At 36.2% G+C, this 27,110-nt stretch overlaps 1 protein-coding gene across 5 annotated transcripts in view; it reads left to right on the forward strand.

Annotated features, from left to right (window-relative positions):
• Positions 1-230: 230 nt before the first annotated feature.
• LOC121426454 (histone deacetylase 4-like) overlaps positions 231-27,110 on the forward strand; it is a 64,712-nt gene continuing 37,832 nt past the window's right edge. For 2 of the 5 annotated variants that reach the window (XM_041622760.1, XM_041622761.1), the window contains exons 1-4: positions 232-1,015; positions 14,973-15,041; positions 16,169-16,371; positions 20,220-20,367. In XM_041622760.1, coding sequence (XP_041478694.1) covers positions 862-1,015; positions 14,973-15,041; positions 16,169-16,371; positions 20,220-20,367 — 574 coding nt within the window. In that variant the 5' untranslated portion in view covers positions 232-861. Of the gene's footprint in view, positions 1,016-14,972; positions 15,042-16,168; positions 16,372-20,219; positions 20,368-27,110 lie in introns of all 5 variants that reach the window. The other 3 variants (XM_041622762.1, XM_041622763.1, XM_041622764.1) reach the window with 3 other exon arrangements.

Genomic DNA, 27,110 nt, shown 5'->3' on the forward strand with positions numbered 1-27,110 from the left:
TCCTATTGCAAGCTCTTTCATGATGCCTGAAGCAATTGTTTTGTTATGATTGTACTTTGGAGTGTTTTTTTTTTTCCTGGAGTGATGTCAAGCCCCATGACGTCAGAGTGTACAAGTTTTGTATGTCATCCCTCTGTGTGTGTGTGTGCCTCGATGATAGGTCATGCATGCTGGCATGCCAGTGTGTGTACACAGTCTGCAGTGCGTGCTGTGCTGGTCACCGAGCGAGCAGAACTATAAGGCTGATCACAGTGACAGCACCTAACTCATTTATAGTCGCGATCTGCGTGTGGGGAGGAGGTGCAAGGCTTCCTGTGCGGCACTTCGTGTTGATATGTATGTTATATAGGCTGTGTTACATTCCCAAGGATCAACAGGGTCATGCATAATTCATTTGTTTGGTATACAATCTCTTCATGGAACATGAACATGCATGATAGTGCTCTCTAGCTGTGTTGTGATTTGACTCCATCAGGGATGGAAACCTGGATGCAACTGCAAGCTTCTTTCACTTGAAGTTGCGATCTTTCACATACCGGTGATGCGATTGCTGTGATCTTTTCATGTTTCAAAGCAGAGTGATGGACTGTTATGTTTACTTTGTGTCATTATTACTGCCTCGTCTGATGTGTCGATCGGCTTTTCTCGGTGATGACCTGGTACACATTCAACACAGACCCAGCCTTCATTGAGCTCTAGAAGTTGAAGGTTTTTGGTGGAGCCATACTAAACTTGTGATTCACCCATCCCTGTGTACGTGCAGTCATAACACTTCAAAGTGATTGTAGGACTTCTGCACATCTACCCTTTATTAAACTGATAGGTGGTCGGAACCGAGTGTCAACATCTTGTGGATATTTTATGAATCAGAATCGGAATACAGGAATGCCCACAGACACTGAGTTGAACCCAACACCATCGTCCTCACTAACATCAGGAATGACTGCAGCTAAGACTGCTCTTCACTACTCGTCCCCAAAGTTTAGGGGTGCTGCGTGGGGCCCAGGCATGCCAGGTAAAGCTCTCACAAGTACTATATAAATTTGCCAATAGCTTGCATAACTTTATGGTAAATAATCACCCTTTGTACGCCTTGAATAGTGATATCTTTTTAAAGGCTTTGCCAATTTCTATAAAATTCAAAGGAGCTAATCTGGTCCTTAATCACATTCCTCTGAGAGTGAGATGAAGGACCAGTCCTGATGGAATGAGATTTAAAACTTTCAAGAGTGAATTTGTACCCTTATTTTGGAGTGAAAGTGTGCTTCTTTTGTAATGAGATTTCAGTCATGCAAGAGTGATGTTTGCCCCTTTTTGAGTGAAAGTGTAAAAGTGTTAAAAATTCACTCTTAAAAGTTTAGGATCTTATTCCATCAGGACTGGTCTTTTTTGGAGTGAAACACTTTTACTCAAAAAGGGATAAAAATCACTCTTGTATGACTGAAATATCATTACAAAAGATGCACACTTTCACTCCAAAAAAGCAAAAAATTCACTCTTAAAAGTTTGGAAACTCATTCCATCAGGACTGGTCCCTCATCTCATTCCCAAAGGAGTGTGATTGGGGACAAGATGAGTTCCTTTGCATTTAGAGAGTATCGTACAGGAAAAATGAAAATGGTCATATCCGTGGCCAGTGAAAGGGACATTGAGGTGAATCATTAGGACATGCAAGGTCATGGCATTGGATGATGGTGGAGGTCCATGATTAATGTAAGCCCTTTTGGGGTTCAACTTTAGCATCAGACTTTAATACATGGTTCTTCCACCCATGTAGGTTTAAGTCATGGACACTGTGTAATTTCACATAAAAACAAATCATCAAGTTCTAATTGCATCCAGTTGAGAATCATGGCCTAAGTGTATTTTTTGGCTTGTCTTTGAGAAAAATCAGACAAAAGCATTTAGTGTATAGTGGCGGCATTGTACCTGAAAACAAGATGGTTTATTATCTGTTCAGTCTACTCTTGTACAGTACATGCATGTTAAATTCTTTGATCATCCAACATGAAGAACAACATGCCCAACCCCTACCCCCTCAAACATTGTAGAATGACTGCACCCCAAACCCTGCCAAAATAAAAAATCTGTTTACAGTTCTTATTCGATGAGTACATTATGTGTCTTATGTCTTTTTTGTTTAGCTTATACCAGCCAGATTGGGCCGATCATCTGTCAAATTAAAATGATACATAAACATATATATGGGAATTACACATGTAGACTGCTTTCATTTACCCTTCGAAAGTGTGATTACAGAGCTGGGAGGTATTTTGCTTTTAAAAGAAAACTAAATCAGTATGGCAGGGTAGAGTAATGAAAATGGCCTTGTCCTTCATGTATGCAAAGCTGTGGAATGAGAGAAGAGAGAGAGACAGAAAGACAGGGTGAGTGTGATTAAGAGATGTAGAGAGATAGAAAGGGAAGTCTAGTTTAAATTAATTGCTTGATTATGATTGGATATTTTATATTTACTTGTGGAGGTTGGACCATGTTATTTCTCTACAGGTGGGTATTTCATAAAGCTGTTTGTAAGTTAAGAGTGATCTTAAGAACAACTTGTGAACTTTTCTTACGCTCTAAATACCGGTAGTTATCAATGAACATTTAATGGTGAATATATATCATTCACCACAAGAAAAGGATCACCAGTCATTCTTAAAGTTGCTCTTAGCTTGCGAACAGCTTTGTGAAACACCCACCTGATTTTTATTCGTGTTGATTTTAGTTGCTAAAAAAGGATCACCAGTCATTTGTACTTAGTCGCTTGTCAGTTAGGAACAGCTTTATGAAAGCCCACCTGGAGATGGTTTTCTGTATTTATCGTATGAATTGATACTCCGCATGTGTCAAACAGCTACATGAATGCTAAAGTACCTCAAAATTGTTTTGCTTTGTTCTAAAAGTTACCTTACTTTGCTAAGTTATGAGAAAGAAAACAAAATCATACACACATTCATTTTTGTTTTGAAGTATTCTCATATCTGGAGTATGGCTTTAAGTGAAATGTACTGGGATAGAATAACAATGGATAATATTTCCCTTCAATCAAGATAAAATATGACTGATGAAAAAACACAAGACAATTGAAGAGAAAGATCTGGTTAATATCTTTGACGAAGCCACAAAGGTGAAGTTCACGTATGTGAGTTCAATTGCCATCCCATGATTGTAAGCCATTAGCAGCCGGGCCAGTCTATACCGTCAACCCACTTTTCTTTCACTGCTGGTGTCTGGGGGTATTTTAAATCCTTGACTTGGTCCTCTTCCAAACTCTTCCAGTTTGACGTCACGGTGCGGGGAATGACTTACGAGGGCCAGCGTGTTTTCTGTCACCCTCTCTGGATTGGATGACCTTGTGAACCTGTGTTGTGTTGTGCTACACCAAATGTTTTCTCTTCATGAGCCTCTGCACACACTTTATGCACTTGAACTCTAAAAGCTCTTAAAGGGCTTCTGGACCCTTTTTCGTCTTAAATAGTTGCGATAGAGTTTGATAACTTTACCATTATTGCTAACATGTTTTAGCCACCTCCTGCACAGAAATACCTCTTTCCCATAAAGACCACATTTTCCCCCTTGAACATAGGATCATGCACTGATGAACCTGTGTACAATGACCAACTGTTCAATCATAATAATAATAATGATTATACACTTTTATGTAGCGCTAAGTACATCAGAATGACATGCTTTACATATATTATCCCGGATTGGATTCTGGCATGCCTGCATACAATATGCTCTCTCCCGGAGTCTCTCCACTCCCTCAAAACATTCCAACAAGAGTTCAAAGACTCAATTGTCAGGTAAACTACATAGGTTTCACATCCTTTTGGGTATCCATTTAACACCTGAGTGGAGAGTGGCAAAGTGTTCATTGATGCCATGGTAGTTACCATGATGGCAAAGGTATCACAAGCTTAGATTCTTCCTGAAATTGCCCCAGGGCCATATTTTATAGACCTCGTTCACTCGGCAATCATGCTAGAAAAATTCTACGTTTGATATGAGTGACAATCCAACACCATGATTCCGCTAGCCCATACCAACAAGAACGTGTTTGTGTGAAACGGTCAGCGAGATTCACATGATGGAAATGTTTTGGGACTTGATAGTTTACTCAGAGATGTCTACAAGGCACGATAGCACAATTGGTAGAGTGAGGGTTTCACATTCTGGTGACCCAGGTTCGATTCCAGCTTGTTGGACTCGTCTGGTGTATAGGTATTAATCCTCATTACCAGGTCCCTCGGAGACGACCTTAAAGCCGTCTGTCCTCTGGTTGCTTGCTTACCTGCATTCATGCTTTCTTCAAAAGAAGGACTTCCATTTACCAGTTACAAGCAGAAAAAAACTCATTAATACAACTGAAGCTGAGATCAGATTTATAGGCTGAATGTGCTCATTGCCCACAGGTACCTATAAATTATGGAACATTAAGTGGCTGACCTGGTATCCTTTCTTATGTTCACGATGCTTATCTATGTGTTTCATATGTGAAGTATACAGATCATTTATAAAGTAAAGATGCTTTTTCAGAATCTCTTTTGCCTCAGTTTAGGGTGTAAACTGTTGGAGAACTCTAGTCAGCTCCAAATGTTGACCTTTAATTATTCCCCTCTGTAACATTAGCTTGTAGGAAGGATTTTAAGAACAGTGAATTCTCTGGGTTTTCAAGTACGTGGACATGATGGTATACATTCGTAATTCCAAAGCTTCGTTATTCTGGAGGTTCGGATATTCCGAAGGTTCGCTAATCCGAAAGTGAAATATGGTTAGTTGTTCCGAAGGTTCGACAAAATGAAAACGAAATGAGGTTAGTTGTTCCAAAGGTTCGTTAATCCGAAAACGAAATAAGGTTCGTTTATCCGAAAACGAAATGAGGTTCGTTGTTCATTTCGTATTATGACAAACGAACCTTCAGAATTACGAACCTCATTTCGTTTTCGGATCAACGAACCTTTGGAATTACGAACCTCATTTCGTTTTCGGATCAACGAACCTTCGGAATTACGAACCTCATTTCCTTTTCGGATTAACGAACCTTCGGAATTACGCCACAAATGTTCGGAATAAAGAACCCTTTTTCGTTTTCGGATTAACGAACATCGAGGTTTAGGCAATTTACGTGTTTTGGAATTACGAACCTTCGGAATTACGAAGTGTAACCGGACATGATTTTGCCACCCTGGAGGGCAGTATTAAAGCCTGTTTGCTTTGTCATGACTCGTTGAAAGGCTTTCAAAGCCAACTTCTAACTTACAAGTTTTGTTGTGTGTGAGGTGGTTACATGTAGACTGAAGCTGTAAATTTTTGGAGAGGAAGGACCTGACCGCATGCACTTCTTGAAATCCATAATGTTTCTGCCTGTTGATATCATGGTGCAGAGATATAGGGAGTGTGTGCCAGCATCGGCCCTCTTCTTTTTGTACCTTTATGGTGTGCGTAAATTGTTTTTTTTATAACCCCCCCCCCCCCGCTTTAAAAAAATGAAATAGTCATTAACTTCGTCAAATGTTGCATACAATTTTGATGAAATTTTCACTATTATGCAAGTTTTGTATTTTTCTGTACGTATTCAGCTCAATTTCATGATGGGGGTGATGTGACAGTAGGATTGCCTTTTTATGAATAAATTGTTCTTTTATAACCCCTCCCCCCCCAAAAAAAAGAAATTGAAATAGTCATTAACTTCTTCAATATGTTGCATACGATTTTTATAAAATTTTCACTATTATACAAGTTGTCACTATTATGCAAGTTTTTTATTTTCTGTACTTAAATTCAGGTCAATTTCATGATGGGGATGGCCTGACTGTAAGAAAGTATGGCTGCCTTTTTTAATATCCTGTTTTAATCACCTGTGACCCAGATTCAGTACACATGATTGGTCTCTTTTTATGATACCCTCAAAGAAACAAATGCCATCCTCAAAAGAAGTTGCTGGTAGAATACAAATGTTTGGAGTCGCAGATACTGGGTGATGCTGTGTGATCATGATTTACCTATCTAGATCATCCTGTAAAGGGAAAGGACGGTACTGCTTCAACAATTATTTCATGTTTGTTAGAAAAACTCAGAATATTATCATACATCGAAATCTGGTACATAAATGTAAAATTATCGTTGTAAAATCATGAAATCTTAGCTCATAATCGATAAGTCTGATGATCAACACCACAGAAAAGCATATGTGGGACAGTGTATTAATATTGCTTCGGAAAATTTGATGGAATTCCGTGCTTAATGTGCTTATTTCTCAGCAATTATGATGCATTTTCTTCCTGAGCTATGTTGCACATATTTTTTATTGATACATGTATACAAACACTTTGATGGTAATTTCATTGTATTCTGTTCGAACTCATTTTGAGATTGTTATACCACAACTGGTATTTATCTTTAAAGTTAGTCACAACCTGTTACATGTATATGCCTAATGGGTGTGTCATAATGCTGTTTGTAAGTTCCGAGTGACAGACTTAACAAAAGACCGGTGACCCTGTAGGAACTTATACCCCTTTCATATTGCGCTTTTCCCCGGCAAAGTACACTAGCGAAGGGGAAAGTTTCCAGTATGAAAGGTATACAAGAGAACTTCGCCGGCGAACTTCTCCACCTCTAGAGGTGGAGAACTTTGCCGGTGAAACAGCCAGCATGAAAGCAAACCGGAGAACTTCTCTTTAATAACGTCAGAGGTCATTTTTTCCCTCCTCGAAATCCCTTGAACTGAGATTCCGCGCGCTAGCTAACTATTATTTCCGTGGCTAAATGTAGATGGCCACGCTTTATGAGCGATTCGATCATTCCTTAGAATTAATCAATTAATCAATTAATCAACACCTACGAAAATCAGGGGGCCGTTTCATAAAGCTGTTCTTAAGTTTAGGGTGATTGTAAGAATGACTGGTGAACCTTTCTTGCATGCTAAATAATTACCAATGAACATTTAACATATCATTTACCCAAGGCTCCACATTAACTTTTTTTGGTGGTGGCCCGTTCGGGCCACCAAAACCTTCAAATAATTTTTTTTGGTGGCCCACTAATAAAGTTTGGTGGCCCGAAAAATATAAAGAAAAACATTAATTAAAAATGAACTAGAATTTTAATTCGTCTTACGGACGAATTAGGTGATCTGTCTGTGAATCTCATGATCACGATCACGATCTATTTTTTTAATCATGATCATCATTTCAATGCAGATCAATATGAATATCATCACAATAAACGTAGTTTTATCAATGAAAGGACCTGTTAAATACTGTAGAAAGACATTAAAATAAAAGGTTTGATAAATCTTGTTTTTGTAAAGAATGTCAATTCCAATTTAGCAAGTAATAACACGAAATAGTGAGCATAGTGTTGACGAAAGCAAGATTCTAGAATCCAGTTTTGAAAAAAAAAAATTAAACCAGTATGCATTGACCAGTATTTAGTTGCCTCATGAGCAGTAATGACTAAATGACATTTAATTTCTTACATGACGATACGTAGATTTCATTGCAAGATATTATACAAGCATGCCTTACATAGCAGGTTGGAGCAATTGCATAGACCAGGTGAATAGAATAGCAAAGCAATGAACACTGACGGAGGCATTTGTTGCATTTCTTTCTGGAGTGCAGCGTTAGCCGTGTTCTTATAACAATACATAGCCAACTCTGAAATACCAGTTGCTAGTACACGCATTGTTGTTTTTTTGCATGTATTGAATCGCACAATGTAAAAGAATAATCAAGACATCAAGGTTGTTACTAATATCTCATTAAATATAAAACAATCATGTCACTTTAGTACCAATGAACTTTTTCTTATCATTTGCAGAATGAACCCCAAACTGGCTTATAGGGGTTACACGCAAAATGAGACAAAATTTAATTAAAAAAAATAGATGCTGATGGGTTTCGATCCAGGGACCCTCGCATTACAAGGCAGATGCACTAACCATCAGACCATAGTAACTGCCATACACTTGCAAGGCAACGATAAAATATAACCTCAAATTGAATTTTTAAGGTGAAAGTTATATCATAAATTATACTTCTATACATTGTTAATATTTATGATGATCTCCTGCTCAAAATGATACAAATGTAACATAATTTGGAAGAATATATAATTAACTACAATATGTCGAAAACCGGGCGAAAAACGACCAATGATTACGGAGTTATAGTCATATTTGCAAAATTATTAAAACGACATGAAACAAAAATTGAAAATTTTAGTTTTGACGCCAATTTGAAGACGTTATGATAAAATGTATTGTCAAATGTGACATGAAATCACATCTAGAAGTCCTACTCTATCCGAATGTAAAAGAAAATTTGGGGGTCAACGGACTATCTGAAGAGTTATATAGAATTTTGTAAAAGCATGTTTTTGCACATTTTTGGCCTATTGTGAACGCGCGCTTGCGCGCGTAATTCAAACTTTGACGGAGGCGCATTCCTTCATTACTGGTCGTAGAAGGTCGGTTAAGGTATCAAATTATTGGAAATTTTATAAAGAATGCATTGATGTAAAATAAAGTGCAGTTGTACTTTGCGTAAGGACGTTACGCGCGTAAACGCGCGCGAAAACCTGTGAGCGCGCAAATTTCTGAAATGCTTAGAATGACCTGATTCGTACTCTACTTTGATCAAAAAGTGATTTTGAGCATTTTAAAATTTTGACGCGCGCGTACATGCGCGTCGTGACCTGTAAAATGACCTTTGATGACATGGACAGTTGACCCTTGATCTGAAGTTGATTTCATGTTAATATTGTTAACTTTTGATGACTGATAATGAAGATATGATTGATAATGTGATTTTACAAAATGGCGCGTAGATGACGTCACGATGACCATTTGACGTTGAACTTGTTTCGTACACATCGTATGATAACTGTCCATAATTGATAACATTTTGATGAAAATTGATTGATTAGTTTTGATGATTTTGGTGGAACAAGAAAAGGGTGGAAAAAGAAAAATAAACTAGAATTTTAATTCGTCTTACGGACGAATTAGGTGATCTGTCTGTGAATCTCATGATCACGATCTATTTTTTTAATCATGATCATCATTTCAATGCAGATCAATATGAATATCACAATAAACGTAGTTTTATCAATGAAAGGACCTGTTAAATACTGTTGAAAGACATTAAAATAAAAGGTTTTATAAATCTTGTTTTTCTAAAGAATGTCAATTCCAATTTAGCAAGTAATAACACGAAATAGTGAGCATAGTGTTGACGAAAGCAAGATTCTAGAATCCAGTTTTGAAAAAAATTAAACCAGTATGCATTGACCAGTATTTAGTTGCCTCATGAGCAGTAATGACTAAATGACATTTAATTTCTTACATGACGATATGTAGATTTCATTGCAAGATATTATACAAGCATGCCTTACAGAGCAGGTTGGAGCAATTGCATAGACCAGGTGAATAGAATAGCAAAGCAATGAACACTGACGGAGGCATTTGTTGCATTTCTTTCTGGAGTGCAGCGTTAGCCGTGTTCTTATAACAATACATAGCCAACTCTGAAATACCAGTTGCTAGTACACGCATTGTTGTTTTTTTTGCATGTATTGAATCGCATTCTAAAAGAATAATCAAGACATCAAGGTTGTTACTAATATCTCATTAAATATAAAACAATCATGTCACTTTAGTACCAATGAACTTTTTCTTATCATTTGCAGAATGAACCCCAAACTGGCTTATAGGGGTTACACGCAAAATGAGACAAAATTTAATAAAAAAAAATAATAGATGCTGATGGGTTTCGATCCAGGGACCCTCGCATTACAAGGCAGATGCACTAACCATCAGACCATAGTAACTGCCATACACTTGCAAGGCAACGATAAAATATAACCTCAAATTGAATTTTTAAGGTGAAAGTTATATCATAAATTATACTTCTATACATTGTTAATATTTATGATGATCTCTTGCTTAAAATGATAAGATTGTAAAATAATTTGGAAGAATATAAAACCAGCTACAATATGTAGAAAACCAGGCTTAAAAACGACCAATGATTACGGAGTTATAGTCATATTTCCAAAATTAATAAAACGTCATAAAACAAAAATGGAAAATTTTAGTTCTGACGCAAATTTGATGACGTTATGATAAAATTTATTGTCAAATGTGACATGAAATCACATCTACAAGTCCTATTCTATCCGAATATAAAAGAAAATTTGGGGGTCAACGGACTATCTGAAGAGTTATATAGAATTTTGTAAAAGCATGTTTTTGCACATTTTTGGCCTATTGTGAACGCGCGCTTGCGCGCGTAATTTAAAATTTGACGGAGGCGCATTCCTTTATTACTGGTCGTAGAAGGTCGGTTAAGGTATCAAATTATTGGGAATTTTATAAAGAATGCATTGATGTAAAATAAAGTGCAGTTGTGCGTTGCGTAAGGACGTTACGCGCGTAAACGCGCGCGAAAACCTGTGAGCGCGCAAATTCATGAAATGCTTAGAATGACCTGAAACGTACTCTACTTTGATCAAAAAGTGATTTTGAGCATTTTAAAATTTTGACGCGCGCGTACATGCGCGTCGTGACCTGTACATGACCTTTGATGACATGGACAGTTGACCCTTGATCTGAAGTTAATTTGATGTTAATATTGTTAATTTTTGATGATTGATAATGGAGATATTATTGATAATGTGATTTTACAAAATGGCGCGTAGATGACGTCACGATGACCATTTGACGTTGAACTTGTTTCGTACACATCGTATGATAACTGTCCATAATTGATAATATTTTGATGAAAATTGATTGAATAGTTTTGATGATTTTGGTGGAACAAGAAAAGGGTGGAAAAAGAAAAATAAATAAAAAGAATAAATAAATAAAGAAATAAATAAAAAAGAAAATTCGTAGAAACACAAGAGGTGATCTGTCAATTGACAGATCACCTAATAAAACAAACTGAAATATTCTGCAATCACTAACACGTACCACTATTCTTTGTACATCTTGTATGTAAATCGTGCTTGCTGTTATTTTACTTTGCTTATTTTGTGGTAATATATAAATTGTTCTATCATTGTAAATATGAAATGATTGAAAGAGAAACAAAGAATTGTATTGTTCCCAGGTTTGTAGATTTTTAATCTCTGTATAGACACATACTCATAACGGTAAAGTAAATAAATAGTGCATCTATCAAACTCAGATAGATTTACAAAACAATGATTTTTCCTTTCTTCCTTTTTGATTGTAAAACCTAGATTATGCAGGCCCCAAATCCAGTTTATTTTCTCTTTTCCAGCATATCATAGCAGGAGAAAATCACATGCTGCAGAATTAGAACAATGTGTAAAAGGGGGAAATAAACAAAAAAAATGTTTAGAATAGTATATTGAAAAAAGAAAACAAAAATTGTAAAAATGAATACGTTAAGTGAAATAAAACAAAAGAAAAAATGAAGAAAGAAAAAACAAAGAACAGGTCATAAAAAAAAATTGAGAAAAAACAAAAGAAAATTTAAGAAAAATAAATAAAACAAAATTGTAAAAAAATGGAGAAAAAAATTGTTATTATTCAGTAGAAACATTTTCTTTAATCAGACATTTTCAAAGGGAAGGGGTATAAATGGTTTAATCACTGAAAAAAATGAAAGAAAAAAATAAAATGGCAAAAGTTATCTGGAAAAAACAGTGAGAAAATTCCTTCCCTATATTTGACAAAATGATGGAAAAAATTCACATGTCATATCAATGAAATGCCTTCCCAAAGTATTTACTTCCTTAAGAGTGGTTTAAGAAGTCATTTGTAAACAAGAAAGAAAGAGCGGCCTATTTATTTTTGGCTCGAAGAGACACAGCTTCGAAATAAACCAAATATGCAAATGCACGTATGGGACTGTGATGTACTCACCTATGTGTTTTATGTGTATTAATGCATTTGGAAATCGGTCTTTTTGAGTCAAAAGAGAGGTCATAATTCCTCCTTTTAATGCTTGCAATTAATCAGGTTTCAGTAATATGGACTGTAGAAGGGCATTTCATTGGTGTAAAATGTGACTTTGACGTAGATTTCCAAAGTTCTGGGGAAGATTTCTTAGCAGTAACATTTCGTATCGCAGCTCCCTGGGTCTGAATAGTCTGCTCGCGCACAGCTAGCTGCATTGGTTTCATGCATGCAAAGCTCAGCCAGACAGCCGGCACGGCCGGCTGAATAATAGTTACTGTATGCTAGCGGTAGGCCTACATACATGTACTGTCATGACTATGCAATCTTTGTGTGTGTGTATTTGTGTGTAGATTAACAAAAAAGGCGCATGACGAATTGGCTTGCAATTTTAACTGTAGAAATTTGATAAATGCATGCAAAATCGGGAGAAAAATTGCGCTACTTTGAAAATTATTGGTTGCCCGATTCGGGCCACCAAAACTTAACATTTTTTCAATAATGGTTGCCCGAGATGAATTTTTGGTGGCCCCGGGCCACCGCTAATGTCGAGCCTTGATTTACCATGAAAATAACTGATAAGGTTCTTCATGACTCCTCTCCTGAAGCTGTTTTTTGTCAAGGATTAGCTTTATCTTATGGTCAAGAACATTTTTTGAGGGAAAAATGAGAGAAAATGAAACTGCGCTGGAGAAAAGATGAGAATTCAACAGTCACCTCATGTTTCCTATGGTTAGATATTTGTAACCAAGTAGGCCTACAATGCTTCTACCCAAGCCATGTCAAGATTTGAATTATTTTTTTTTGTCCCCTGCATAAAAAATACATTACAGACTTGCTTTGAAATAGAAATAATTGCAATGGAGATGGGTTAATAAGTTTAGGAAGGTTGTAACATTTCATAGTATGGTTTTGATGATTTGCAATTTACAAAAAAATAGTCTTTTACTTCAATTTTGATAATGATCACTTCAGGCTTTGTATGAGAAATGATGAATATTTCAGTACTTGCAGTTAATTATGTGAAATTTGCTAACCTTTCAATCTTCATATATTTTCTTACTTTTTGTTTCTACAATATTTGAAATCTATCTTTAAATATATATGTTGTTATCATCGCTTGACTTCAAATATCAACCAGTTCCTCTCACCCTTATACTTTTTGGAGAAGGATTTTAGATTCTTCTCTATAAAGCATGGAAAAGTCCTATGGCGGGTAAGGGTTCTTGTATGTTGTGAATTCTTGGCATGCAGTTACCTTTTCTCTTGAGGAAGTCCTACAATAAACCCTTGACCCAGAAATGAAGTGCCAGTGATGGTGTGCCATGTTTTATTTGTTGGGGCTGAAGAAAAGGGGAAGAGAATGTCCATTGAATGGCAAAAGGTTGGATGATTAGGTTCGATGTAGTAATACCACGGTCACATTTGTTCTACGGCGGCCGTACGGCGAGTCGAAAACAGCCGTTTTATCAATTTTGATTCAAACCACCTATACGTAGTTGGACAAAAAATGTTAAAACGGCTGTTTTCGACTCGCCGTACGGCCGCCGTAGAACAAATGTGACCATGGCATTAGTAAAGACTATAGTTGGGTCTGAAAGTGGTAGCAATATTTCATGACTTCATCAGGCAAGATAATGTACAAACTTGGTTCTTTTTTACATGGTTGAGGGAAAGGTGTATGCAGTGTCAGCAAAGTGAGATTATCATTTTAGACATTAAAATATTAAGAACAGCAGGTGCACTGTAAAAATACTGTTTAAAATGTTAAGTATGTTCTTTAAGCCTGTCACTCTTAAGTTGTTTAAACTTTTAAAGCATTGTTAAAACTTGTTTGAACTTTTACTTATAACTTGTCTAAATCTTTAAACAAGTTGTTTAAAACTTTAAACAACTTGTTTTTAAACTTTAAACAATAGTTGTTAGAGTGACAGGGTGAGAGAGGAATGTAATGAAAGAGGAGGATACCCAATGATATTGGAAAGTTTTCATAAGGTCGGATTTTATCCAACTCCCATACAGAAGTGACAAAGTTCATCAACTTTTTATTTTATGCATACAAAATGTTTACAAATGACATCATAAATTTAACAAACAGTTAATTTTTTTTCACAGGTACATAAGAAACTTTTTACAGGAATGCCAGTATTCAGGGCAAAGCCTAAATTCATGTCAGACCTAATGTATGATATAGAACTAGAAAGAACCCTTTTCACAAAATTGCTAATCCTTGATGATTCTAGACCTTCTTAAATTGCTGTAGTTCTATGAGGGGATTTTTTTTTATTATGTGCTACCTGCCGACTGGACTGTCTGTATTTGATCGTCAGCCCCAATTTCTTTGTGAAAGAAAAAGCCATTTCAACCATTATTGTGCAAAATCTGGCTTTACTATAAATGTTTTGGAACTTCTGCAGTGTCTCCTTTTCAGTTTCTGTTTCATTTTCTTAGTGCTCATGAACGAGGCAAGTATGGCAAGCTCCCCCAAGTCTGCGCAGTCCCGCTTTTCTGCGCACACGTGTATCTGCACGATTCTGGTAAAAGAAGATACGCAATGAACACAGACTTTACACATGCAATACATTGACAGATATTCATTAAAAAATCCAAATCCAAATGGTGGAAAAATAGTTAATTTGGGACATTTCATGTGACAGACTCAAAATGCAGCCTTTCTCATCAAAATCCCAGAATTGAAAGTGAATAAGTGCTCAGACATGGGGTACAATTTTTTTTTCAATCTGAAAATGACTGCTCAAGGTTTTTTTTAAAAAGAAAATCCAATATTTCTTTCAAATTTTTATGAGATATTTGGTACACTAACTCATGATAATATAAGGAACATTATTATCTGAAAGATTTTGTGAAATAAAAGGAAATTCAAGTTAAATCTTAACTCAAATTGTTAGGTGTGCAGACTTGGGACCACCATCATACGAATTATGCAAGGCAAGTTGTGAGTATTCCTTTAAAGGAACACACATGTATGCATTTCTTGTAACGCACTATTTTCATTATTTTGCTTTGTTTACAGAAGCAGCTCTTGGTCCACGTTCAGAAGCAGTCAACATCACCAGTCAGATCAGCAACATGCATCTGAAAGGTAATGATGAAGTCTTCTGTCTAGATTTCACATGACGAACAATGTCATGAATGTGAATACTGTTACACTGTGAAAATTCTGTTAAGAATTTTAGGCACGTTGTTTAAACCCATCACTCTAGCAACAAGTTGTTTAAACTTTTATCGATTGTTCAACACTTTTACCAATTGGTTTACTAAATGAAACTTGTTTAAGACTTTAAATTTTCAAACATCATTTTTACAGTTTACAGCAAATACAAAATTATGAACGATACTTGGGGTGTAACTATAATCATTTATTACAGATAACTGAATGTAAATTTGACCATCAATTCCTTCTTTCCTTTTCTCGTTTCTGTTCTTCTATCCTTCTTCTCTTCACCCTCATTCTTCATTCTCCTTTTCCATTTCTCCTCCTCCTCCTATTCTTCCTCATTCTTCTCTCCTTTTTTCCCTTCTTCTCGTCTACTACTTCTCCCCCTCCTTCTTCCTCTCCTCCTTTTCTTTGTTGCATTTATTTATTTATTTATTATTTATTCGGCACTTCAAACATATTTAAGATTTACAAAGCAATATCAAACGTTACATAAAATGACATAAAAATTATACAGGTACGTGCAATATTTGATAGCAGTTTGTCCAGTGCATCAGTTGGTGGCCAGGGAAGAGGAGAGCAAACTTAATCACTGTGACCTAATGGTCCCTCCGCCCAACCAACCGATGCACTGGAAATACTGGTAAAATTTGCATGAAAATAATCGAATCAAAAAATGAAAATTCTTATACGTGCACTCAGAAATTCCAAGCTAATGAACAATGGCATATGCACATACATGCATACAAATCTTTAGTGAATATAATTAAGTGCATCACTTGACACATCTAATCTTAGAGCACATCTTCTAGGTTGGTATAAAAATAACCTCAGTTGAGAATTCAAATCTATGAACAGGACCTGAATTTATAGTTCAAAGCAGTTGGAGGCCCTGGCAGTGGATGCCATTTGGATTGTTCAGAAATAAGCTCCCTCTCACTATTCTTGGAGATTTGCTGTACCCCTTTGCAATTTTGTATTTCTGCTGTAATATTGGAATGTGCCATCAAAAACTATTAAACTTTAAGGCCTATTTATTAATTTTTTCCCAGGTGATACAGCTCCTGGCCAAATGCCTATTGGTAGTCAGGTCCCAACCGACCATGTTGCGACCGATCCAAGAATACTGCCACCGGAATGGGTTTCGCTGCAGCAACAGCAGCAGTGGCAGCATCAGATGCTGTACGCGCAGTTCAAGAACCAGTCGGCACAGCTTACCCAGCAACACCAGAAACAGCAACAAGATCTACTAATGGTGAGCCTTTCCAACGTACTACCGATAATCGATAGACACATCAGCTATTCCCTCTTTTAAATATAATGGTGGTTTGCCGGCCCTCGGTAATCACTGTATTGGTGTAACCTATCTGATAGTGCTTAGGCTTTATGAATCCTTTTTTATGAAATGTCACATCTTCTAGACGTTTTCTACACTAACAAAGTGTCACTTAAGTGACTTGTTTTTCTCAACCTAATAGACCTCTTGTCTTATGACTCAAACTCTTTTTATAGTTTCCTTCCAAACACCTGGGCTATATATAGCCAATATGTTTTGTAAAAGAGCTGCTTAGTAGTTTGTAATTAGCATGTATTCAGGGGTCCGTTTCATAAAGCTGTTTAGTACTATTTAGGTGTCTATAAGACGCCTATTTACAAAATCTGGGTTTGCCTTGTAGTTTTAGCTTTTTATTCTCAATAATGGTTGTTTTCAGGGTTTATTAGTTCTAATACATGCACTTGTACACATGTTTCATCTTGGTTTGAGAATTGTTTAAATCGGCTGCTCACAAAGTTAAACAATACCTTTAATGCAAGGCAAAGATTTTAAATATTGCTCATTTATACTATAGTTAATTGCAAGATGCATATTGCATGAGATTACTACACATCAAAGACAGTCAAAACTCTTGTTATATCATTTTTTTTAGAAAGAAGCATGCTCTGAGAATGCATGTACATTCCTTGTCTTCCCAGAATCGATTTATCATTTAACAGGAAATGATTTGAAAGACATAAATGATGTATCATATGAATTTATGCAATTTGATATGGCTTTATTGAAATAGAAACCGAAACACTCTGCACTTTCAGTTTGTTACTAATTGATTATTCTCCATTAAGAATATCCAGGCCCGTTATTATTCTGGCATGTTATGAGATTGATACAAAAATAGACTTTTACAGGAAATTTCCACTATATCATATTGATACCCTGGTAATGTTTTCAAACAGTTCACTATCATTAATTTGCCACTATTGGATTGGGGATTTTTTTTTATTGAAAGAGAAAACTTATTGTATCTTACATGTACCGCAAGGAAAAATGTTGGTTTTAGTTTGGAATTTGAATACTGTTTCTGTTTAAGGTACGAATTGGCAATTGTTTTCATTTTTTCTTGTTGGCTTTAGAGCTTTTTATTTAATACAGACATATGTACTTGAACATAACAAACTTTAATCTTTCTTTCTGTTGTTGCATAGTTCTTTAATTTTACAATTAGGACCATACTATAGTTTAATTCTTCCCTCATATCATTTTCAGCAGCAAAAAGAGAAGAAGAGGTATGGTGTACAGTACCTGAAGATAAAATCTAAATATTTGGTTTGCCAATACTGAAGTCAACAATACCCTCTCCCCTTTTTTGTGGAAGGGGGGGGGGGTGATATGGTGGTGTCAGGCCTACAATAGTTAACTGTATTTGAGTTCATGATAGGCCTGTAAATAAACTTGGTCTAAATAATTTGTTCTCAGATTTCTGGATTTGAAATCAATAGCTCCTCAGTTTTCGAGTAATGAAGTGTTGATTGGCTATAATGGACATTTCATTGGTGTATTTTTTAAAGGTTTTGCCTATCAGTTTTCAGTAATTGAAAATGGCTAGAGCGTGTTGGCAATTCCATAGGATAATCAAACTTTTTTTGTGGACCCCTTCCCATTTTATTGCATTCTTTTATAGTGAATTGCTGAAGCCATGACACTTTTAGAGGATTACCATATGGAATTTAGAAAATACATATTGTGTATTCTGAAACTGAACTTTCAGATACATGTTTATAAATGTTGAAATAATTTTTATCATTTCAGAGTGGATATATAGTAGTGCAATGTCTTATTAAAACAATGGCGTTTGTTTTTCATTTTAATTTAAGTTTTCAGTGTTTTGTTTGCTAAATTTTACTCAAATTTTAATAATGAAATTGAATCTGGAAAAAGTTACTCAATAACTTTAATTTATTTTTTATAGTCTTTGCAGGAGGTGCTACCCCCACGCTGTCAATTCAGCTTATGAATTCATGCAAAGACAGTGATCAGTCTGTCTTTTGATGGTTGAGAAATGAAATGCTTGTGCTTTATATGTTGTATATCCAACAACCGACACATACTGTACCTTATGTAGTTTGCTTAAAATTTGTGAACAGCACTGTTGATTTGAACTGAAGTTGTGTAGTAGTTTTTAAGTCAACAAATGTTCAAAATTAAAAACAGCTGTGCTTGATTTTTTTAAAGATATGATCTAGATTTCAAACACTTGTTTAAACTGTGTTGAACTACTGTAAAGTTTATTCAAAAATTATTTTTACTTTGTTTGGAGGCTGGTATTTTTAAAATAGGGAACAGAGCTTCCTTTATTTTATCTTTCATATGAGTATGTTTTATTGACTCATTCAAACTTACCCATTGCAGTGGTTTGTATTTATTAGGAAATGTCTCCTACCTTAACTATGTAATGTAATGTGAAGTAATGTTCGTTTGATGAACGGTAGTCATGAAAGGGATACTCTGGGCTGAAGATCATTGTGTGTAAATAAATAGAGTAAATTCACAGAGCCAAAATGCTGAAAATTTCATTAAAATTGGAAAACAAATAACAAAGTTATTGAATTTTAAAGATTTGCATCATTCTGGTAAAACAGTTCTAGGCATGTCTTCATGAATATTCATTACATGTAGGTGGTCTGATGATGTCACATCCTCACTTTCCTTATGCTATTACATGAAATCATAATTGTTTCATTTTTCATAAATGTGAAAATGATGTATCTCCTTTATTATGAAATAAGTTGCAGCAATCAATAACTATAAATGCACTTCATCAGTTGTTAAACCAATTGCTTTAGTTCTTGTTAGAAAGGTTTTGAATAAACCTAATATCATATAATAAAATACGAAAGAACGAGTGGGGATATGACATCATCAGCCCATCCAATGAATATTCATGAAGACATGCCTAGAACTTTCTCAATGGAATAATGCAAAATGCAAATCTTTGAAATTCAATAACTTTGATATTTGTCATCCAATTTTGATCAAATGTTCAGAATTTTGCTGTGTACATTTTAATCTATTTATTGAGACATAAATGTCTTGAGCCTGGAGCATCCCTTTAAATTCCTTGACAAAGGCAAAATGAGAAAAGCAGTGGCATATTTCATTAATAATAATAATATCTTTATATATACGATGTCATATACCTTATAATTTTCCATTACTGAAGAATATATTTATTACATTACTTATTATAAACTCAGAGGTCCGTTTGCATAAAGAGTTGTGTGTAAACACAAGTAAAAAAATCAGTTACAAGTCCCAAATGCGCGCTGTTGATTGGTTGAAAATCAAGTTGCGCAAGATTTTCAGAGTTGCGATTGCAACTCTTTCTGCAACAGGCCCCATATGTGTTTTTTTAATGAGAGGATGTGGAAGTAGAGGTTTCAAAACATCATCATGGATGGATTTTTTATCATGTCATTAGAATGAGTCCTCTAAAGGAAGGGGAGAGTAGAATGTATGTGCACTTGTGTGACATCACAGATCTTTTTTGCAATGCCATGAATAGGATTTCCAGAGCAGTTTAGAAATGTGAATATGCCAATGCTCATACACGTACTGCAACTCTCATTGTTATTTATGAACTAGTTTTACTCAAACCTTTGTGTTCCCATTCTTTTAATTTTCTGCTTTCATACTGTACACCCTGTACATAAGGAAATGCACCAAGGTTTCCACTCTTCTTGAAATTGAAGATGAGCAATAAAGAGAGACTTAATGTGATATCGGAAGAATGCATTATGATTTCTTTTATTTTCTGGTATCTTCTGCAGAGAGAACATTTGTTGGAGCAACAGAGACAGCTTGAGGTTCAGCAACAGCAGCAGCAGCAACAACAGCAGCAGCAACAGCAACAGCAGCAACAAGCACAGAAGCAACAACACTTGGAGCAGTTGTTGGCGAAGAAGCAAAGTAAGCAAAGTAGGTGTCATAATTTTCATTTTGTTTTACCCCTTCTCTTTGCCTTCTCAAAATCAAATCAATCTTCTAAGGGTTTGGATGTACCAGTGGAGTTAATTATATAACGGTGTTTCACAAAGGACATGTAATTATTTCCCATTTGCTACTAGATGTGTGTGCTCTAAAACACTGGCACTGGTCTGACGTTCCCAGACTGGTAAAAATTGCTGTCGGGCAAGTAACTATTCAGAAATAGCCAGATTTACTGGTATGACATGACCAGTAAGATTATATCTAAACTGAAATATATTTTCTTCTAGAGATTTTTTAAATTACAAGAATGGCTCTGGCCTCTCAAAAAATGGTTCTCATGATTTATGTTGTGTGTGTACTATTTGTTGTTTTTGTTTTTTTTAGGGGGGGGACAATAACCATGAAAAGACAGCAAAATGAACTTAAGTCTTTTTTATATTTTTCTTTACTATTTGGGACCAGTAAATTTTAGGTTCGGTTCGGTAAAAAATGGAAAAACTGGGTATGCACTGGTCTGACATGATCAGGTTGGACCAGTAGAGTTATACCTCGGTCACATTTGTTCTTCGGCGGCCGTACGGCGAGTCAAAAACAGTCGTTTTGAACATTTTTTTCTCAGCTAAATAAAGGAGGTTTGAATAAAACTGAATAAAACGGCTGTTTTTCGACTCGCAGTACGGCCGCCGAAGAGCAAATGTGACCGAGGTATTAGTGTGGAGCCCTGGTTAAAATGTTGTTGTTATTGGATGATTTTTCGGATTTTGCATCAAAATGAAATATCTGTATTTATGTATTGTTTATAAAACCCCTTCTCAAGTGCTGAATGAGCTGAAAATTTCAGGATATAATCTTTGTCTCAGCTATGGGAGTTTTTAATGTCCAATTACTAAATTTGTAAAGTAATTGCTCAAATTGCTATTTTAAATAAGAATGAAAAAGTTACTGAGAGGGAGCACCAAATTTGAATTTAAACAGCTCAATTAAAACTGCCAAATCCGAATTCTAATGAATTCTAATTCTAATATTAAAAAAAAAAATTATTTAGAGGTAATTTCAGTACTAAAGTTGTTTTCTAGTTCTGACTATCCCAGCTTTAAGTTGTACTAATATAAACCTTTACAAGACATCCTGCAATTTATTATATCAAAGAAAAAAAACTGGTCCTAGTCTACTTGTCAAGGCAAAGTACATATATCAGGATAGTATTTTTAGATTGAATGTAATTGTAAAGGTATGACATAAATGACATTTCTAATGTATGCATGCTGTTGGCCAAAAATGAGAAGGTAATCGGCTTTGAAAAGCTCAAGTTAAACTCAGAATGAAAATGCATTTATTCCTAGAGGTTTAACATTATAATTTCATTGTAAGAGTCAGTTTGTTATAATGATATCTAAATTTACACCTTTGACGTAATTCAGCGCAGTAGGAACAGAAATAATCTAGAATTGATTGTGAGCTTGATTTACTTGCGGACATATGTTTTTTTGATGACAGCATATAAGATAATTTTAGACGTTTCACTTCTGCGCAATCGTTTAGAGCCTAATTGTTCTTCTTTAAAAGAGATTTCATATTCTCATCTATACACTGGCGTCTTTCACCGCAAACGTATTCTGGCTAAATGTGGAAACAAAATACCTTTCCCAAATGAGATTTTCTAAAATCGTCACAACTGGACAAATACCACGCCAAATTTAGAGCGTCTATTTTGGGAGCCCTGAAACCGACTTCCCGACGGGGGGAAGGCTATTTTTAAATGCATGGATGAGCGATGCTTGAGCGCTCGCACAAACATTCGCCCACGTAGCCAGCTCGACTTGAAGCTGAGCTTAGGTACTACCCCGGGGAAAGCAAGGATCTTGTCTAGCGACACACAATATAGCTGGATGTACGCATCGCTGTGGTGGGGGCTTTATTAACCATGGCCAGGGAAGGAGAGAAGGGATGAATAGGCATCTGCTTGCTGAACTATTTTTAGTTGGCGGGGAGGGAAGTGGGAGCTAGCGAGTGAACGAGGAAAAGGCACGGGGAGTCCTTGTAGTGCTCGCATTCAAGTGCAAGGGCTAGAATTTACCAGCACGATATGAGGAGGATCGGGAAGGAAGGCAGGGGGGGGGGGGGCTGGCTATGCAGGTGTACAGCTGATATGATTGAAGGAAAATGGGAGAAAAGGAAGATGAGGAAAGACCTTGGAGAAGATCGTTGAAGACAGTCAAATAAAAATACCAACACAACTGTCATAGAGAATGTGCTTCAAGTAGGAAGTGGAAGGATTAATGAACCATCAATGAAAATAATATCTAGATAATGACTGGTAACATTTTTATAGCCAAGGAAAGGTTATTGATACCTGTAAATATTTGGATAGTAAAGGAATTACCTGAGAAAATAAATTATTCGGTGCTACAAACAATTTATTGAGTTAAAGCTTTGATATTGAGCAGGTTTCGCATATTATTTCCCCATAAAAAATATTATTTATGTTGCAACCAAGTCTATTTCAACCCTTAATTAATAAAGCGGCCCTTGAATACCTGCAAATAATACAATATATGTAGAGTACTTATTTGAAAAAGGTTGCTTCAACCCTTGATGTCAAAAGGGGTTCGTAAATACATTGTACATGTACAGTACCTGCAAATAGTACAATACAGAGAGAACAAGGTTATCATTCTCAATTATGGATTGGTCGGCTGCATACATGTACAGGAAATTAAAGTGTTCAATTAAATAGCGGGATAGTTCTTATTAATAGCAAGCATTATTGTCTAAATAGGACGAATGTACGCTTTTAATAGGAGCTATGTCTAACATCTGAATACAAGCAAAAATATCAACTTCTTCAATCCCGTTTTAAGACATGGAGATAAAATTACGAGTTAAAAATATCTCGAGGTTCAATAAAATCAATAGTTTGTTGCCCGTTATGGGAAGCGAAGGAGCGCAGTGCACTCCCCGGCTCTCCTTCTTATTCCAGCATTTATCCCGCGTACGTCAGCAAGTCTGTTTACCTCTTTCTATTTCCAGCTCTCCTCTCCTGTCTAAAAGTGGCGTCTTTTAGCCAAGATTCATGGAAAGGCAATTATGCGCTGCTCTTGTGCTGTGACGTAGGATTGTGTTGTTGTAAAGATGAGGTTTCCCCGTCTCCCATTCATCGCTCTCTCGATCACTCTCCCCTCGCTGGCTCTCTCGAACGAACAGACAATCGAATGCCACAGTGAGACTCCCTTTTTTTTTATAGTCATCCAGGCTATTTTCGTCTCGCTAAAAATACATCTTCGCGATTGAGGGGGTTGGGTAGATTTGTGGTCAAGAGATGGATGTAGGAATTGGAAGTTGAGGATTTGACCGAGGAGACGGTGGAAATTGTTTTTGTCAGGTTGTTATTGGGAATGATTTAAACTTAACTCGTAAAGTCTTGTTTCATATACAATGTATGTGATCTAGAAGAAAGTTGATTTGATAATGTGGAAAATGTAGCAGGAAGCTGTCATTAAAGAAAAATAAACCTTTGGAACAAGAAACAGATCAACAAAAGTTTGAGAAAAAATCAGTGAATAATATAAAGAAAGTTATGAGCATTGAAAGTTAAGATCATTATTGTAATGTAGATCCTCCCACTGGCAATGTGACAAAGATGTGTGATGTCACATGTGAATAACTTTGCCATTATATTTCACTTAAATTGCCTCCTTTATCACATCTATCAGTCCATGTACATGTAGATCATGTATTCAGTTTGTATCACCATAAGAAAGAGCAAAAAGAGACATTTTGGGGGTATTTTATAGTCCTTCAAAGGGAAAGTTGTTCACATGTGACATGACACATCTTTGTGGCATTGCCAATGGGAGGATCCATTGCCATTGTAATAACCTAATGCTTTTAACTAACTCATTTTTTGTCAATTTTTTCTCAAACTTACTTTGATCTTATTAACTTTGATATTTCTCTCCACACAAGCTAACTTGTTCCAAGGGTTTCATGCCCCTTTAATGTGGGGCCTGAGACTTTAATGATCATATAGCTAGACTCTGAGAAATGTGATTATTAGTTTGCATATCTGAGTTTTGTCTCTTTTGTACTTAAATATTTTTTTTGTCAGTGTACAAGGGGAAAGGGGTGTATGGAAAAAGTCTTGAAACCATTAGTACCATAGTTTCTCCGATCATTATAGCTTATTTCCTGAACTACAGCGAACATATCAAAGGAATGTGACAGTGTAAAAAAACCTTGTAGAGTTGTCACATTTGTATGCAGTCCCATTCATGCATTTATATACGGAGAGGAGTGTTTTTTACCCTTGGAAGACGTTAAGAAAAATTCATATTAGCTTGCTGATTCTGGAAATTGGAGCATCTAATTCTTACATGTAGATGCATGATAATCCTAGGGTGCGTTTATTCGACACTTTTTTACCCTAGAATCATGATTCAAATCACGATTCTGCAGAATCACGATTGCGTTTAGTCGAAAGTGGAAATAAACGTCTTTCAAATCACAAACATGAAACACGGACAAAGGAGCGTTTGAAAGACGTTTCTGTAGTATCATGAAAGAAAAAGGTTGTATAAACGATATCGTGATTTGAATCATGATTCTATGACGTCATTGTGTCGTGCTTCTTCCGGTTCGACTCAAAGGCGCGCGCTGTGTTTCGTGCAGGTTAATTTTCGTGTAGCAGTACTGCCAGTGTACTAGTACCGGTATATGCCAATTGTCACGTGCATTTAATAGGAATTATCATTCTGTGTATTGTACCCCCGGGGTTATGTACTGTAGCGTCATTTGTATAGTTCATTGTTTTCATCATTCATGTCTTCAAGTTCCATTTGGACTAACGACGAACTCAGGGCTCTGCTTGTGCTTTGGGCTCAGCCTGATAGCACAAGCATCCCTTACCGGGATTCACAGAAATTGAATACAAGTAAACAAAAACTATACGAGGTACAATACACAGAATTCTGGAAGTAAAAGATTTATTTTTCGGAAGCCGAGTAAACGTTGCACTTGCACAAACGATCGCGCGTTAGCTCCGGCGGCAGCAAAAATCTAGCAGCCAACGTGAATTTAGAAACACGCACGAAAATGTTGACCTATGCTTCCTGGGTCAAACTGCCCACTGTGATGCGCACGGATCAGCCCGAATTCAGGGAGAAACAGCGTTAGAAAGATGGTCGTATAAACGCTGATTCTGTCGGATCGTGATTCATGTTGCTGTTTTGAATCATGATTCAAATCGTGATTCAAATCATGATTCTGGGTTGAGGTCGCATAAACGCAGCCCTACTCTAATCAGATATGAGGCAGTTTACTCCCATGATGAATTTCATGATCAGGGGCCTGTAAAAACAAAGCATGGCGATTGATTGGTTTAATAGCTGATTTCTAGGATTGACTGCATTCATTATTGTGTATGATCAGTCGGAAAAATCAGCACCATAATCAATCGCTAAGCTGTATGTCACAGGGCCCTGAAATGAATATGTCTTAAACCCACAGACATGGTTTCACTCAAGACACCTTTGTTAAAGGACAAGTTAACCCCAACCAAAAGTTGATTTGAATAAAAAGAGAAAAATCCAACAAATATAACACTGAAAATTTCAGTAAAATCGAATGTAAAATAAGAAAGGTTTGACATTTTAAAGTTCTGCTTAATTTCACAAAACAATGATATGTATGCTGGTAGGTATGCAAATGAGGAGACTGGTGACATCATCCACTCACCATTCCTCTTGTATTTTATTGAATGAAATATTGTGCATATCAAGCAAAACTTAAATGTCATAGCTTTCTTAATATTTTACATCTGATTTGATGAAATTTTCAAATCAACAGTTTTCTTGGGTGGACTTGACCTTTAATACAAAAAATATGCTCTGCATGATATCCTCGTCATACGTATACAGTATGTGAGATACAGATACCCCGTTCTCATTACCACCCTAAAACTAGTTTAACATGTAATGAGAATGGTTGAAGCAGTCTTGGAAGCAATCTTCCAAACCAGCTCAGAAACTGCCTCGCGATGTAGTTTTGAAGATCGCTTTGCCTTGTTCAACTGGTATTAGCGTAAGTGAGGACACAACCGTTCTTTGGGAAGCAATCTTCGCACATTTTGAGCATGCTACTCCACACACTGTGTGTGGAATGGAATGTCCGCTGCGGTTTCGAATTTTGTGTAACACGTCACCCCCACTGAGACCGTTCCCCTAGCAACGAGACCACTTTACCTTTTTTGAAAACCACTCTCTGTTGATCAAATGGGAATACTGGCAAAGCGATCTTCCAAATTGGTTTCCTAAACCGGTTTTCAGTAAACTGGTTTAAAAAAGTGTAACGAGAACGGTGTCAAGAGTGTCTTTTATAGACCCATCCTCGAACTCCGAGTTCTTGCATGCAATACTATTCCCCTTTTGTTTGTGAGAGGCAAACAGTGGACTGACGTTGCTTGAGTTGGTGGATTTATTTTAAGAAAAGATGAATCGGCAAAGCCATGATCATGTACTGTATAGATCGAGATATAAATACGATCATGCTAAGATGGCGAGAAAATGCGTCTGAAAATAGATTCCATACAATGAAAGTGTTTGCGTTTGTAAGTGGGTGTACAGAAATCTCTTTTGACTTGAAAGTAGATTTGTCCGCCTTTGCAAATAAGGATTGAGATTGAGCGCATTGGAGTTCTTATTTCTCTGGAAAGTGATAAAGTATTATGGGATGCA

Source organism: Lytechinus variegatus, chromosome 13, assembly GCF_018143015.1.
Source record: "Lytechinus variegatus isolate NC3 chromosome 13, Lvar_3.0, whole genome shotgun sequence".
Lineage (NCBI taxonomy): Eukaryota > Metazoa > Echinodermata > Echinoidea > Temnopleuroida > Toxopneustidae > Lytechinus > Lytechinus variegatus.